The sequence below is a fragment of the Eurypyga helias genome, unplaced genomic scaffold, assembly GCF_000690775.1.
Source record: "Eurypyga helias isolate BGI_N326 unplaced genomic scaffold, ASM69077v1 scaffold19472, whole genome shotgun sequence".
Classification (NCBI taxonomy): Eukaryota; Metazoa; Chordata; class Aves; order Eurypygiformes; family Eurypygidae; genus Eurypyga; species Eurypyga helias.
Genome location: NW_010236809.1, coordinates 29621 through 45174, shown reverse-complemented (window position 1 = coordinate 45174; position 15554 = coordinate 29621). Strand labels below are relative to the sequence as shown.

At 49.4% G+C, this 15554-nt stretch overlaps 1 protein-coding gene across 1 annotated transcript in view; it reads right to left on the bottom strand.

Annotated features, from left to right (window-relative positions):
* Positions 1–989: 989 nt before the first annotated feature.
* The window catches only part of GALNT14 (polypeptide N-acetylgalactosaminyltransferase 14), a gene marked incomplete at both ends in the record, with an annotated part of 30774 nt that continues 16209 nt past the window's right edge, over positions 990–15554 (bottom strand). The window contains 7 exons of the mRNA XM_010147234.1: positions 990–1134; positions 2188–2271; positions 3569–3661; positions 6238–6364; positions 10658–10761; positions 12166–12250; positions 12920–13007. Coding sequence (XP_010145536.1) covers positions 990–1134; positions 2188–2271; positions 3569–3661; positions 6238–6364; positions 10658–10761; positions 12166–12250; positions 12920–13007 — 726 coding nt within the window. The remainder of the gene's footprint in view (positions 1135–2187; positions 2272–3568; positions 3662–6237; positions 6365–10657; positions 10762–12165; positions 12251–12919; positions 13008–15554) is intronic.

The following is a 15554-nucleotide window of genomic DNA, read 5'->3' as shown; positions in this document are numbered from 1 at the left end:
ACACTTGCCCTTATTGAATTTCAGTGTGTGAGTCTTCAAGTAGTCATTGTTGATTTTACCAGACTGTGAGGCAGAGACTATTTTTCTGACTAAAGGCAGGCATGCAACTGCATGCGGAAGAGATGCGCATAATGACACGCTTCATTTGCACGTACAAACTAAGGACATCTCCAGCAGCATCTCCAGGCTGGGCCTTTTATACGCCTAGGTATCTGGTTTGACTGTGCAACCATCAGGGTGAAGGGTGCACAGTCAAGTGGAAGCAAGCATACCATTGCCTGTTAAATTATTTCCCAGCAGCCTGAAGCAGCGAGTGATTGCTATCCTCTCTGTTTTATAGATGACAACAGTGAGAGAACTTCCTGACATGCCCAAAATCACAAAGGGAGCCTGAAGCAAAGGCAAGTTTTGAAGCCGTGCCTTCAGGGTCTTGCTCCAGCGGCTCCGCTGCAAGGCACATATGCCTGCTCTTGGCTTTAACATTTCATAGAATATGCATTTGGCAACACAGTTTTATTTTTTGTCTCAGTGAGATTGAAAAAAACAAGATCATTTTCATTAAATTCTCACTAGTTTAATGGCCAATCTAATACTGAGAGAATGCAGACGATGAAGTTATAAATACCATTGCAACTCAGTGCCTTTTGAAAGAAATAAGATTGAAAGATGACAGGAAATTATAGTTCTTTGTCTTTCTCTGATCTCTGCGGACGAACGTTGCTGAGCAGCAGGAAGTGCTCCTCACAGGCTAGCACAGGGATAAATGGTCTACCCTGCCCTGTGGCTCCTGCACCAGCCCCTGCTGCTGCCCAGTGCCTCCACCGAGGTAAGGAGGACTTACCAGCGTTTAACTACATGCTGCCTAAGGAAAGGGGCTGGCAGAACAGGTAATCCTCCAACAGAACGTTAGCAAACTTAGGGAATCACCTTGAACCCACCCCAGAGCCTTCTCTCCAGCCAGCATCATGGGGATGGGCAACACATCTTACCTGTGCTGTCGCTGCCGTGCCTTTGCTGCTGATGCAAGGATTTAAGCTCAGCACGGGGAACTCTTGGTCTTCAGACTTGTGTGACTCCAAGCAGCTCTGCCTTTGCCTGATTATCCCAGTCTGATAGAGTGATTCCTCAGGAATCCTGTGGGAACAGCGTGAAAACAACACCCTACTTCCCCAGGCACACGCTCAGTGGGGTAAGGTGGGTGCAAGTTGCACCATTTCACCTTCAGAAAATGAGAGTGGCAAGATCTGTGACAATACTGAGCCACTGAGAGCAGTACGTGGACAGGGATGCTGCAGAAGCAGCACTCGGAGATGGATGGATGGCCTTTCTACAGGGAAAAAATAAATAGCACTGCAGGAGACAAACAGAGGAGCAAGGAATAGACTGTGAGCAGGCTGAAGGTCAGCCTTCAGCTTACAGGAAAGAGGAGCTTTATAACAAACCACCACACAGCTCTGGCATTCCCTGTGAATGCTGCTGTGCAATGTCACACGTGGGGGGGAAAAAAAAAGAAAGAAAACAGTTATAAATCATTTTCACACTGTGATTCCACACTCAGCCATTGCACCAGCAGGTCCCTAGATGTATCTCCAAAACATTTGCATCCTTTTTGAGGATGGTTCCTGATAGTGACGGAGGAACAGATGCAATGGTTTCTGGAGTAATTTGGGGGACTAAAATGGATCTGTGCAAAAGCAACTGTGGAGGTGTCTATTAAGCAAAGTGTTAGGCTAGAAGTAAGGCAGAGCCACATGAATACAGTTCAGAAACTCCTCGAGTGGATGGTTTCACAACAGAGAAGTCCCTAGTAACACACAAGAGTGTGAAAGGACTGGAAGTTAGGTGCTTTTTTGGTAAGCAAAAGTCATTAAGTACTGAAACAACCCACCAGAGGCTACAGTGGATTTTCTACCTTGGGATATTTTCTATGTCCCTACACTGCCTGTCCTGCTGTGTGGGCAGGGGGATTCCTGAGGGAGCCCTAAGAACTAAGAGGAATGACTGGTGCTTTGTCCCTCAACAGCCCTGCAGCGAAGAGCCACAGAGTCTGTTGTAAGGCTTCTTAGGGAAAGCAGGATCCCAAATGAACCATGTCCCACTGTGAGCAAGCCGTGTTTACAGCCAGTACAAAATTCACTGTGCATCCCGCTGGCTTGCTAGAGATAGGCAGAGATTGCACATCCATACCGAAGTTCGGGATAAACGTTTTCCAGGTACCACTTGAAGGTACGGCATTTCAACCTCTTCCGCAACTCCATTCTGCTCTGGATGCTGTGGGAAGAAAATATAAAGTTACAATGGAAATCAAGAAGGGGAGACCCAGTGCACCGAAAAGGGAGGTTGAGAGAAACCCAACAGATAGGCAGAGACATCAAACACAAGAGCATCAGCAGGTCTATCTCCTGCATGAGCTTGGGTAGGCGTTTTGATCGCTGTGTCTTTGGAGGTCTCACCTGGTGAAATGGCATGATGACATAATGCTATTTTAACAAGGAGCCTGGAGTTTGGAGGCTGAAAAGGTTCATGGAAGAGTACAGTCATTTAAAATTTATTAGTAAAATATGTCTGCTATATGCAGTATTTAATATATTAATGTACCAGGAAATTAACATATGCTATTATAAGCCACTCTTAGAGGACTGCAGAAGGCCTTGATTTCCAAAAGCACCTAAACATGCCTTCAAGTCAGCAGAAGTTAATCACATGGTGAAATACTTCTTTCTTTCACTAACCACAGCAAAATTTCTGCTGAGGGATCATGCTGTATAGTGACATTTTCCAAACTCCAGCTCCTCCCTGGGCCAGCCTCTACCTGTGGAGCTGTTATGAGCTGTTATTTACAGAGCAGTAGGAAGCCTCCAGTACCTTCCCTTCACATAGGCTAACTTCTCTACACCCTCATATATTTAGCAGGAGAGAGCTGTTACTTCATTTGGTGTTGGTGGATGGGAGGAAGATATGAATTCAGTGGAAATAGATTAGTCAACAGGATTTCAATTTATTTATCCTGGAGATTGAAGAGTAGCCAGAAGGAACTTGGGTTTGGATTTGGAAACTTCTGTGGCCCAAAGGAAACTTTCTGAGGAAACGAAAATGATATGAAAATGAAATTAATTAACACAAATACTTGCAGTACTCCTGACAGGGAGGCATTTCTGACTGTTCACAGAACAAATGGCAAACTCCCTGCATCTCAAGCACTTGCTCCTTACCAGTACAGACTTAGTGGGCCCAAAATTTGGTGACTTCCCTGTCCTTCAGCTGACAGCAAGACCTCTGGACTCTCCCTTCCAAACCCTGCCCTGGGACCTAGTGCCAAGTGCAGGACATAGGCAGAGGGGGTTTTCCCCCAGCTTCATTTGATTCACTCCCTGGGATGAACTAGCACAGCATATGAACTAGCTGTTTATCTGTTTTTTTTGCTGTGCTCATAACATCTGCCTACCATTAGCATTTAATTGAGCGTTACTACAGAAACGGTGCAGGCGGGTTCCTGCAGCAGGGCGATGTCACCACGAACACCCACTACAGCAGGCAGGGCACAGGCAGGGCACAGAAAGACACTCACTTTCCGTAAGGCCTCCCTTGGGCTGCAGGACGAGCTGCGTAGTAGTACTGCTTGAATTCGTCCATCCACACCTCCGCGGTGCGCTTGGTGTTTCTGAAGGTGGCAACGAAAGACAGGTGAAACCAAGGAAGTCTCCAAGGTGACATTTTCTAAAATGCATTGACAGACCCATCCTGCTCTCATCCCATCCTCAACCTGGACTTTGGCTTCACCCAAACTACCTTTGAACAAGCCTATCCTTCTCTACTGGAGAAGGTACTCCTCCTCCCCATTACTCCAGGGACCGAACACAACAGGTCGAAGTTTGGGTGAAGAATTCACCATTTCAAACTCAGTTGGACGCTTTGCATCCATCACCCTCAGAACCGAAGCTTCTCTTAAGCATTATTTCCAAGGCAGGCGTGCCTAAGGTTTAATTAAGTGGCTGGGATGGAGCTCTGAAAAGTGGTGCAAAATCTCCCAAAGGCTGAAGGCAAATATCTCCTTTGTGTCAATCCTTTACGGACTCTGCTTCTTCGCACTCGTGCATTTCACTGAGGCAAATCTCAGTGTTCAAAACTATAGAGAAACTGCCCCAATCACAGTGCTGGAGCATAGATGTCGGTCTTCTACATCACCCAGCTCTCCGCAGAAGGTCTATGAACCTCAGGAAATCTGTTGACTTCAGATGGCTCTAAGTCTCCTTGCAAATGGCTTTGCAGCCCCATGCCTATCCACACATCCCTGCCTGGGTCAGGGGAGTTCACCAAGCTCCAGCTCCAAGGCAGTGCCTCTGAGCTATTGCTATCAAGCTACTGAGCTGCAGGTGCTGCAGGGCAGCCTCCGATCCAGCCGAGTCCCACGTGGCCAGAACAAGAGACTGTCTGCACATGGACCCACCACAACACTGGAGCCTGAGCTGTCTCTCACAGTGAAGAAGAGCCTGTGTGGAAAAAAATCAATATCTGGCAGAAAGATGGTGATATTTTTTGCTAACATCTCTGTTTAAAGAGAGGTACCACATAGCATCAGGTTGCCAGAAGCTGCTTCTCCTCGCAGTCTGTATACTACAACATTAAGTTTAAGGCTGGTAGATACCATAAGGTTAATAAAAGTCCCAGCTCCTAACGCCTAGAGATATGCTTCTTCAGACCACTTTCCAGACTCTCGCTGATTCCTGGTGACTCTTCCTCTCTCCAAGGCCACTGCAATAGTCTAAGTGCTCTTGCTCAAGAGATGCCGAAGTCAGTGTCTCTGCATCTAGCCTTCCCCAAAGTTCAGGGCATTTTTGTCTTGGCTTCCTGATCTCACTTGGGTTTATAAGAAACATGGGGATAAAAGCCAGGGCTCACACCTATGTGTTGCTTCAGAGCTCTCCAAAGTCCCTGTGCACCTGTGCCAGGGCGCAGCCAGAAGAACTGTCCCCATTCAAGCTCCCTTTGCTTCTCCTGAAGGTGATGCAACGCAGACGCTGCCTTTTCACTCAGGTTTGCAGCAACTCTGACAGTGGAGATTTTGCCATATCCCAGCCTCTTCTGTAGGAGTAAGAGCCCTCCTAGGGCCTCCCAAATCTGTGCACTCCTCCTTGATGCCAGCAATGCCCTGTGCCCCTCACCACCGTCTTTTGGAAGCACGGTGACAAGGTCCCCTTCCTGCCCCACACTCTGTGTGGGTGGAAATCACGTATTAGGTATAACTGAGAGGTGTAGTTTACGCTCCCTGGGTTCGTCATCTCATGCAAAGCACAGGGAAGTAATAGAGAGCCCAGGTTAGGCAGCTGCAAGTGTCTGGGGCTTCACAAATACTGTTGGCTTTTTATAACACTGAGAAACACACACTAAAAGGAATGCCTGGTGTGTAAACACACACAAATGCAGTTTAGCTGAGAAACAACCCTGCATTAAGCATAAGTGCCCCCGGTGTTTTTCTCTGTCATTTACTTAATGGAGAACCTTCAGCCTCAGGCTCTAAAAAAGGAGGGAATCCTTCCTGACTTCACTGGCTGCTCCCATCATTTTTCCCATGCCAATTCCCACTTCTGGACCACCTTCTTCCTTGCCTGATGTTTCCAGGATCTTAGACCATTTCAGCTGGCCATTGCACTATTCAAATTCAGTCTATATTGGGTGTGTGAGGACAGATCCTTCCAGTTCCTTCAGTGTTCCCGTCAGTGAGGTGCAGCCCATTGCTGCCTTTGCTCCATCCCGGCGGGGAAGCCATCCACTCAGACACGCTGCTCGGCTCCCCTCTCAGAGAGGCATCAGGAACCAAATTTTCTGGTTCAGCTGAGCCATGCTCAGCCCTCGGCTAAGGTCACCAGGTCCTGACAGACGTTGCTGGCAACCTGGTTTCGGGTCATTATAAATGTGTTCTGACAACCTTAGGGTCTAAACCATTTGCTGTTGCGGTAGCTAGTGCTCAGGGGCCGTCCCTCCATTTCTGTGCTGATGAAAGGTGCCATATAAGTGTCCTATTGTTGTCAGATCCTCAACACTGTAGAAATCTTAAGGGAGAGTCGTACTGAATTGCCTTTTCTTTGGCTCAGGAGATTCCTGCCCAGGGATATAGAGCAAAGTTTTCCAAACAAACTTTGCTCCCTGTATCCTTTGCTCCATCCCCTCCACCAGAAAAAAAAAAAAAAAAGGCAGCACCTTATTCTGTTTCACAAAAAACAAGCCCAAAACACTTACTTAATGTATGTATTGGCATTTCCCTCTGGAAAGATGTACGGATGTTTCTTCCGGAATACATGTCCAACACGGCTGCAGGGGATGATTTCCAGGCTCCCTCCACACATCCACACACGAAAAGAGATTTCTACAAGAGAAGCAGCTTCAGCATTTTGTTTTTCTCTCCTAGAGCAGGCTGAATCCTGGTGTTACCTCTCACTTCATCCTCTGCCACCTTAAAATGGGGTAAACCAATTACCAGAGGGGCTTTACTAGGCACAACTGCGTTAAAAGAGCATTTCAAAACTTCTTGAGATCTGAAGTCAGTGCACTTGAAACCTGCCTATAGCACAGCAGGTGCTATCACAATGGCAAGAGCGAGATGGTAAGTGGGTCCCTTTTCATGCAGCCCTGCTTACATTGCAGAATCATCTTGCCAGTTTTGTGCTTCCCTAATTACTCCTGCACTGCCTGTTTCAGAGTCACTTCCCTCCAAACAGCTGTCAAGTTCACCAGGAGAGGCCAGGAACTCTGTTTATTAACGACTACAATGGCCATGCACACATCACCTGTCCCAAAATGGACAGTAGCGCACCCTGCCTGGCATGTACTCCAGCCCATGAGTGCCGATGTTGTGGTCCAACAAGGCACACACCTTCACACAAGGAAAGGTCAGTGGGAGGGGTTATACCAAAAGTCTGGATAAGCTGTCAATAAGGAAAACGCCTCCTTGTTGTTCCGAGCCACTCTCTGGCTGGTCCATGGGGCACATCCCAACGAAAACAAGCCTGTGGCATAATTGACACGAGAAGTTATGGGGCTCTTGGTAGGGAGCTGGCTGAAATCCTGGCTGGGAGGTAGGACAGGCAAGCAGAATGGCTGATCTAATGGGTCCCTCTGGTCCCAACGCTCATGAAGCTATGACTCTGCAGCTATATGCTTAGACAGAACCAGCATGGAAAAGAAATTAAATTAAAAGGTAACGGCTTCTGTAGTACTTTGAATCCTATTTTATCATCTGTTGACAGTATTGAGCTACAAGTAGCATGTATCTACTCCAAAACTACAAATTTATTTTCACTACCCCCCTCACATTTACCTACAGAAGCCAGACAAGAGGACACCCACCGTCTTTGCCAGCTCATGCTCCTGGCAGTCCCCTCACATATGCCAGCACAAGGATGACTTGTCCCAGGCCAGATACTGGCAAGACAAGTGCCTGTGGTGAGAAGGCCATTTGGACAGTGTGGACAGGACTTCTCCTCCTCCTCCAACGGCAGGTACTGCTGGCCTGCAAAGCTGCCATCCCGCCAAAAACTACTCACAGCCTCCGGGAGCAAAGGAGAATCGGAGCCTGGACCTCCAAAGCCTCCTCAGCACACATGGCTCAGCCATGTTGCTGCAGAGGTGGGAGATCCATGTCGCTCCTGTTTCTCCTCCCAGCACTCCCACCTGCTTCTGAGCTGATGGAAACGGGAGGCTGGCACAGCCACAAAACCCTCTTGCCTTGACACCCGAGTCCAAAATTCAAGGCTTAAGCCCATCCCCATCAGCTGGCCCTGGCAGCAGGGGCCAGCAAAGGCTGGGGTGGGAGAGCCAAGCAGGGAGGAACATTTCTTTCCAGACATTCCCTCCCCCTCCCCTCACTGCCGTGTTCACAGGCAAGAGCTGCAGCTGGAGCCTCACCGCTTTCCCCGGCACTGGGTATCAACAGCCCAATAAAATGTGCCCTTGTGCCGTGTCCTGGTGCTATATTGGGAGGAATCTTAATCACAGTGGCAGGGAAATGGGATTACAGCAGGATGTGGCCTCTCTAAGCTGTCGCGCTCAGCTCCCCTCACACGTGGCCGTTGCTCTCATTTGTCCGCGTGTCACCGTGCTGGCCACCCTGCCAGCGCTGCCGTGTAACTCAGAAGCGTGCCCGATGAAAGGGGACGGGAACCACAGCCTGGCTGCTGCACCATGTACCTTCCCCTTCTCTGGTCCGTCTGATCGGCCTGGGAGAAGAGCAGATCCCTGAAGGGGTAGAAGGGAAAGACTTGCCTGCTCCTCATTTAAAGCCTGATGAAAAGGCGGGCTGAGGTGATCTCCATGTACTGTGAATTGGAATGAGAACAGTGGTGGAGAGGCAGGAGATGGTGAGGAGTCTGAGCGCCCTGCTTCAGACACGTCGCACCCTGCAGACTCTGCTCCAGTCCCAGCAGCAGCAATTAAAGCACAGGTTTCAGCAGGTGGGGACAGCCCACGGAGCCACCCATGGCAGCTAACCAACAAGGTCTCCAGACAGGAAGCTGAGAGCTAAATGCCTCGGGAGGAGGTAAACCGAGGCACCAGTGAGGGCATGGCAGGGGTTCAGGGGAGCAGGAACCGACAGCACACTTCACCTGCCCCTCGAGACATGTCTCCAGTGTGGGTGGTCCCTTCAAGCGACCCCCAGGAGAGATGTGAGCAGTACGCATCGGTGTGCTTGGCCTTAGCTTAGCAAAATACTTGCTGGTCTGCATGTCCTTCTGCCATTAATCACCAATTCACCTACAGGGGATCAAGTACATTTAAGATGTAAAACACCTACAACATCCTCCTCCTAACCCAAACACACGTGATTTGGTTTTGCCTGAAGTCTCCAGCCCCCTCTAGCTGCCCAGTCAGTAATATTAAAGGGAGCAGTGATGTTTCCCAGGACCAGAGTCCTGCATCCCCACAGGACTAAGCTACCAGAAAATCCACAGTTCACTGCAAGTGCCCAAAACGAGCCGCCGCTCAGTCAGCTCTCGCTCCCTGTCCCCTGCCCAGAACTGATAGGGCCAGCGGGGCCACAGCTGCCCATGCCTGTGTGCAAAGGGGAAGTGGGACACGCTGCCCTTGGCTGCTGCCTGTGGGAGATACAGCTTTGGGCCAGGCACATTCTGCTCTCAGGGCGACAGGCAGGATGGGACAGCGAGCGCATGTTTGGTTGGGACCAGCCCCCCGAGGGCACAGCACTGGTAACGAAAACATCCCATTCCGTAGGCCATGACCGCACGTAAGGAGCTCAATGCCTGCCATTGCAGGACATGAGACAAGCTGCTGGGATGCAGCTTCCCGGAGTGCAGGCTGCCCCACCGCTGTTCATCTCCCAGGGGCAGCTCGCCTGGCTGCGGTCAGAGACGAGTGGCGAGCAGAGATGGACAGCGAGTCAGGTACCAGATGGCAGTCCCTCTCCTCCTGTCTAGCTCCCTTCCTGAATGCTTTTTTTGGGCCATTGACCTAGTGGGGGAGGCAGGAGGGCTGCCACCCCTCTCCTAGGTTTCCTCAGAGCCACCCCACTCAGAGGAGCAGATGCTTTGGGTCATTCTGGCACAAGACACCCACCCACGGAGAGAAAGCCTGAAGGAGTGAGATCCTACTGCATAACGAGATATAAATAAATAAAATATGTTAGGGGAAAAAGGCATGTGAAGAAAACAACAGTGCCAGGCAGCAGACAGGTTACTGCAAGGCAGCAGCATCTGTTCCCTTGGATGACTGACAGCATCGCTGTATGTGTAAAGACACAAGATCCTTCCTTCCTTGCTAGCCACACTCCCCAGAGATGTGAGCTATTAAAGCCGGGTTCTGATCTGTCGCCCTGACAAAGAGTGCCTCCCCCTTCTTTCAAGGATACAGTCTATTGCTCTGATCTGGAGCATTGCTGCAGCTTCAAAGAGGGAACAGCCCAGCCTGATCCAGCTCCACTTGACATCGGGACAAGGGACAGGCTGTTACCTCTTTCATGTGCCCTCTCAAGTTTGCGCACAGAAGATTTCTTAATGCCCACCTTGCCTGGTGATCACGGACAGAGGTGGCTAAATTTAGGTCAGCTTTTAACCTTTTGTCATGCAGGAAAAATGATAGCATTAAGGAGAGCCTGGCATCGCTCAGTCATGTAGCAATGCAGGAATGGATGAGCAGCCATGCTACTTTGTCACCTCCTTGCAGCATGCTGATGGAGCTACTGCTTCAGGCACTCTGCAAATTCAGGCAGGCACCGAGGCCTCAGTTCATAGCTTCTAAATGCTGTTGTCAGGCAATGGAATAAACCACATCTTTGCTTTATTAATGAGAAAATAAGACCAGGAGGGAATAGGAGGGGGTGTGTGTTGTTCTCTCATCTGTTGGTAACACCAGAGCTGAAAACTCTGTGGTCTGTATTTACCTATATTCACCTATATTTAGTCTATATTTACCTATAGAAAATCAAAGCAGCGTGGAAGGCAAGGAGTCACAAATACCAAGAGTTGCCCATCTCCCATCCATGGCTGTAGGATCCCTTACTCATCTGAGACCATAACCTATGAATGTAAGTGAGGGAAAACATGCAAAGCATTCAAAGCCAAGTCCAAAATGACCTTGCAATCCACCTGGCATGACTCAGGGAGAGAAGACAACACAGCAAGTCATGGGAGGAAGAAAAATGACTCACCAAAGTTCTCCCCACCCCAGATGTCCATGGCACTGTCATACTTCCCCAGGTGGTTGAACCAGGCTTTGTCAATCACAAACAGTCCCCCGGCAATGATGGGAGTCCTGCAGAATGGATAAGGGAAGAGGGGACACACTCTCAAACACCGCTGCAGCACCTGGATGCACAGAGGCAGCCCTTCCCTTTGCCTCCTTCTCCATCATCAGGATATTACCTATGTATCTCTTCACCAAAAAAGGACAACACACCTCAAAAAGCATGTGAGCTTTCCTTTCAGCTGCCTTGGTATTTTGCTGTCAATCATAAATTGCCTGGCACTTAATGACTGGCTAATGCACTCGTCAGAACAACTCCTACAAGCCCAAAGTTCACCGCCCTGATTGTAGGCTTCAGCATCAAAAATGCACTTAGCTCTTGGGGGGTTATTCACTCAGATGGGCTTTTTGCCTGGAGACAGCCTATTAAGAGCACCATTCCACAGGGGAGGGGAAGGCAGAGCCAATTCAGAAGGGCTTTTTAAAAGCCATCACTAGCTGTGTGATCTTTATTTCAAAACAGGGTTATTTTTCATTCTCTGGATTAGCCAAGAACACTGCACAGAGAAGGTCCGTGGAGGAGGGGAAGGCAGACCCAGAAGACAGCTAGAGGGGACTGACTATTTGTTGGAATAAGTCCCATCTCCATTCAACTGCAGACAGTGTGGATGCCTTAGGGTAGGCCTGGGAGGAGCTGGGGTGACTGCTGGGCCCAGGCTAGTCTCCACAGTGCCCTACATGGCAGGACAACCAGGAACGCAAGGCGAGCCTCGGAGAAGCCAATGAGAGCTCCTGTTAACAACAGCATCTTAAGAGAAGCAGTGCTTTGCTCCTCTGAAAGCTTTCTGAGGCTCTGAGCTTCCCCCAGCACTCTGCCTCCTCCATGCCGCACACCCCAGTGCTTCACGGCTGGGGATACAGACGCTGGCACCAGGCTTGCTGCCAGGGGAGATTTTCAGCAGAAGGAAGGACTCCCTCCATCCCACATCATAAGGACAGATGGCATCTTTCCCGTTCAGTCTTGCTGTCTCTTCTGCACATCCCAAATCTCTGAGGAGCCTTCAGCATGGTGCAGAAGAGCAGCACTGATCTGGAAAGGCTGGACTAGACACCAGTTTGTTATCAAGTGGGCTGAGGACACTGCCTTAAAAACTTTTCAGTGACAGCTGAGTGAGAGACGCAGGAGTCTGGAGCACTGGGCTTTTTCCCTAAACATATTCAGCTTCCTTAGCACTACCAAAACACAAAAAACCATCAATATGCCCTTTTTACCTTCGTAGCACCCTCAGGCTTCAGTGTTGGAAGGTGAAGCTCTACTGCAAAACCCAGGAGCTCGCTATATGTATTAGAAGTTCGGAGCTGTCCTGGAAGGAATGGCACAATGCTGTGGTGCATGGTGATACACACGAGGTCAGATGGGATGCCTATCCTGCCCCACATTCCTCAAGTGCCTCCTTCCCCCTCTTGACTTACTTAATGGGTTCGGTGGGATCAAGTCGTTTGGCTTTTTGCTCTGGGGAAAGCTGCTCCCATTTGAAGTGCAGACTCCAGTCAAAACCTAAAACCAAAGCAGAGCAGTACCATGGGGCAATTAGAAACGGGTATGGATTAGGAGGCAATGCAGGCTACACAAGCCGTGATTGATAAGGTATTTTCTCCCCTTTCAAATGACTTAAGCCATGGAGATGCAGCTCCTGGGAGAGGAGTCCAACGACTAACATATTTTACTGCTGCATATGAACAGGAAACAACATACTGCATTACAATTGCAAAGTCAAGCACTCCAAAGGCAGGAAAATTCAGAATTAAAGCTGCTGCTGAAACCTCACTTTGTCCCCTTGTGCACACAGATACACGCTCTGATGGATATTGCGTGCTACAAATAGCACAGGCATACTAATAAGCACTACAGTCACATCCTCCATTTGTTGCCTAGACATCCCCCATCATCTCTTCTTGGCAGCCCAGCTCTTAGTGCTGCCCAGGGTGGCTTTGGCATGACCCTTCTTTCCTGCTTGACCGCCTTATCCACTGTAGCAAACACCATTCCTCACGCCACACTTACCTGTCTCTAAAACAGCCTGAAAACAGCCAGCGGGGAGCACTGAACAGGGCTAATGTGCTTTTTGCAAGATAGCAGGAGCCAGTGATGTGGTGCAGAGCCACCAGCTCTCGGGCCAGTACACATTCACACCACGGGATGGATGCCCACGGAGCACGGACTTACCTCCTCTGAGGTCTGAGGAAGCTGCCACATAGGCAAAAGTGTCCAAGTTGATGATGTCGATAACAGGGCTGACCACCCGGGTAGGATCCTGGAAAGCAGAAGTGAAACGACACGGGACTTCAGATCACACAGCTCAGATCGGTCAAGGGATGCTCTAAACTCCTGGAGACACCAGGTGGCTGGAAATCTTGGTGTCACTCAGGTTTTTAGGGACAAGTACCAACCACTGCCTCCTCAGCCATCACAGTGGTCCCACCAAAGAATTAATTGCTAGGAGCCAGGAACACACTGGCCAGAGAGGCTGGGAAGGCAGGCACTGCCTCTCCTGGGAAGACTGTGTGCTGCTGGGCTGCTGAGCTAGAATCTCTCACCAGCTTTGGCTTCACCCACTCTCCCCCTCTTCGCAGGCTGTGCGAGTGCTCAGCACCCAACTCTGCTGGGTGCACAGCTCCGTCTGCCTTCTGCAAACTCACCAGTGTGTTCGTCTTTCACCTCCCTTAAACACTTCTCACTGGGTTGCAGAAACCAGGTGACAAACAGCATTTGAAATGACAGAGGGAAAACACAGGCAGTCAAGCAGCTTAAATACAGGGATTTTTTTAAATTCATGGGGATACAGTTATTTGGCAAAGGTGTGAAAGGGTTAAAAAAAAAAAACCCTGAATTATTTTAAATAATTGATTTAATTAACATCATGTTATGGGCAAAGAGATTATACAAACAGTTATGAACAAAAATATCTACAGGAGGAAGAGACTCTGACAGCTTTGACTGGTCTCTTATCTCCCTTTTTCTTTTCAAAAATCCCAAACTCCAATTATAGCTCAAACTTCAAGCTTTTACCCTCACCAGATCAAATTGTTTTTCACAGCCATGCAAAGGAAAGCTTCTGAGCACACACAGCCTTGCTCTCTCGCTCGGAAAAGATTTCATTTGAGAAATCTGTCCTAACAAAGAAGTATTCAAATGCAGCTGTAGGAAGAAGCAACCAAAGGCCATGAGCTGGGAGCTGGACTCGAGCTCAGGTTTTCCAAATGAGCGTGGCAAATACTTGGTATTTCCATAACAAGGTCAAGTCAGGAGTCTTAACACGGCTTTCTGTGAGTCAAATATCCCACCGAAAGGGCAAGGTCTGCTGTACCGACGCATCCCATGGGGAAACTCAAGTCACGTCCAAGCGCAATGAGCCTTTTAAAGCCATCGTAGCTGCCACACAGTGCCCCCAAACTGTCACAGCTCAGTATACCCAAGCCTTTAGTTGCCTCGGGGTGGGGGAAAGGTTTTAAGCAAAACATCTGCTTTGCGTGCCGAATGCTGCAGGGAAAGGATCGTACCTAGTCAATTAAAACTTGCGCCTCAAGCATCTTACTGGTGGGCACTTATAACTAGCTGTCACTCATCACCAATTTCAATTCCACTCCTACTCACTGCAGGCACAACTTCTTGCAGGAAAATCCCCGGTACCTCTTGGCTGAGTGCATTACTGCAAAACGCCTGCCTTCAGCAGTGCAGCTTTCTTCCTGCCTCACTTTCCCTGCCGTGTCCTGGGAACATTTATATTTACTCAGCTTTCGTGAAGGTCTCTCTGACCCTCAAGAGAAAAGCACGGCATGCTCAAGAGCACAGCGCTGTTGCTATGATTTATTTTGGGCTGAGCACCAGATCTTATTATAGGCAGCTTCACCTCTCTGTTTCTTTGATACCCTCCCCCGTGCCAGGGCATGTTAATATTAACGACGCCCAAATCTTCAATCTTCTTTCACACAGCATTCTCAAAAACCTGAGAATGCATTTCTCCAATACACTTCTCAAACAAACCAAATTATGGAACTAGATCAACAGGGGAAAACTCTGAAAATGGTCCTGAAGGCAATGGATACGTTTCAACCTTGGAAAAAGATCTGGACCCCAGCTTGTCTCCCAACCTCTACATCATGACCTTGGCATGGTCAACAAAAGGCGCAGCTCCTCCAGCCCCATGGCAACATTAGGGAAAGCAAGAGGGCCAGGCTGCCCCTCACCTGCCTCCCCCTGCCCTAGGAGAGCACCAAAGTAGGGAGGTGATGGAGCTGGAGGTAGGGGGTCACCATCCACTGGTTCATCCCAGTGCAATTTGCAAACCCAGTTTTGGGGCAAGCTCATTGAGTCATACTGTAAAAACACCTTGGGCTGAACAATTACATTTTTAATAAAAGTTATTCAGTCAAAATGCATTGCTAATGGCTTTAGAGATATTTGTTCTGTAGGTAAAAACAAGAGCCCTTGCCCACACGCTCACAGTCATATGCTCACACACGCGCTCATGCAAAACACCCACCGTCACCGCCGCTCCCTGGGACACGCACCCTCCCAGGCACAGGTCTGAGACCCCCCAGACCCTCTGTCTTCCCTCCCCACCCCATCACTTGCTCTTAGACCTCCAGTCCTGCTTGTTTCCCAATCCATATGCTGGGCACGTGCTGCCCACACCTGAAAGCCAGCATCAGCCCGGGAGGGATGTGGCCGGATGCTGGGAAAGCGCAACGTGGGGCTTGAGGGGCACCTTCTCGCGGGTGCACGGTGGCACACCTGGGCTTCTGGCGTTTCCCACCACGGAAAGCCGCAGGAATAGCTGCTCCATCTGCGAAAGGCAGAG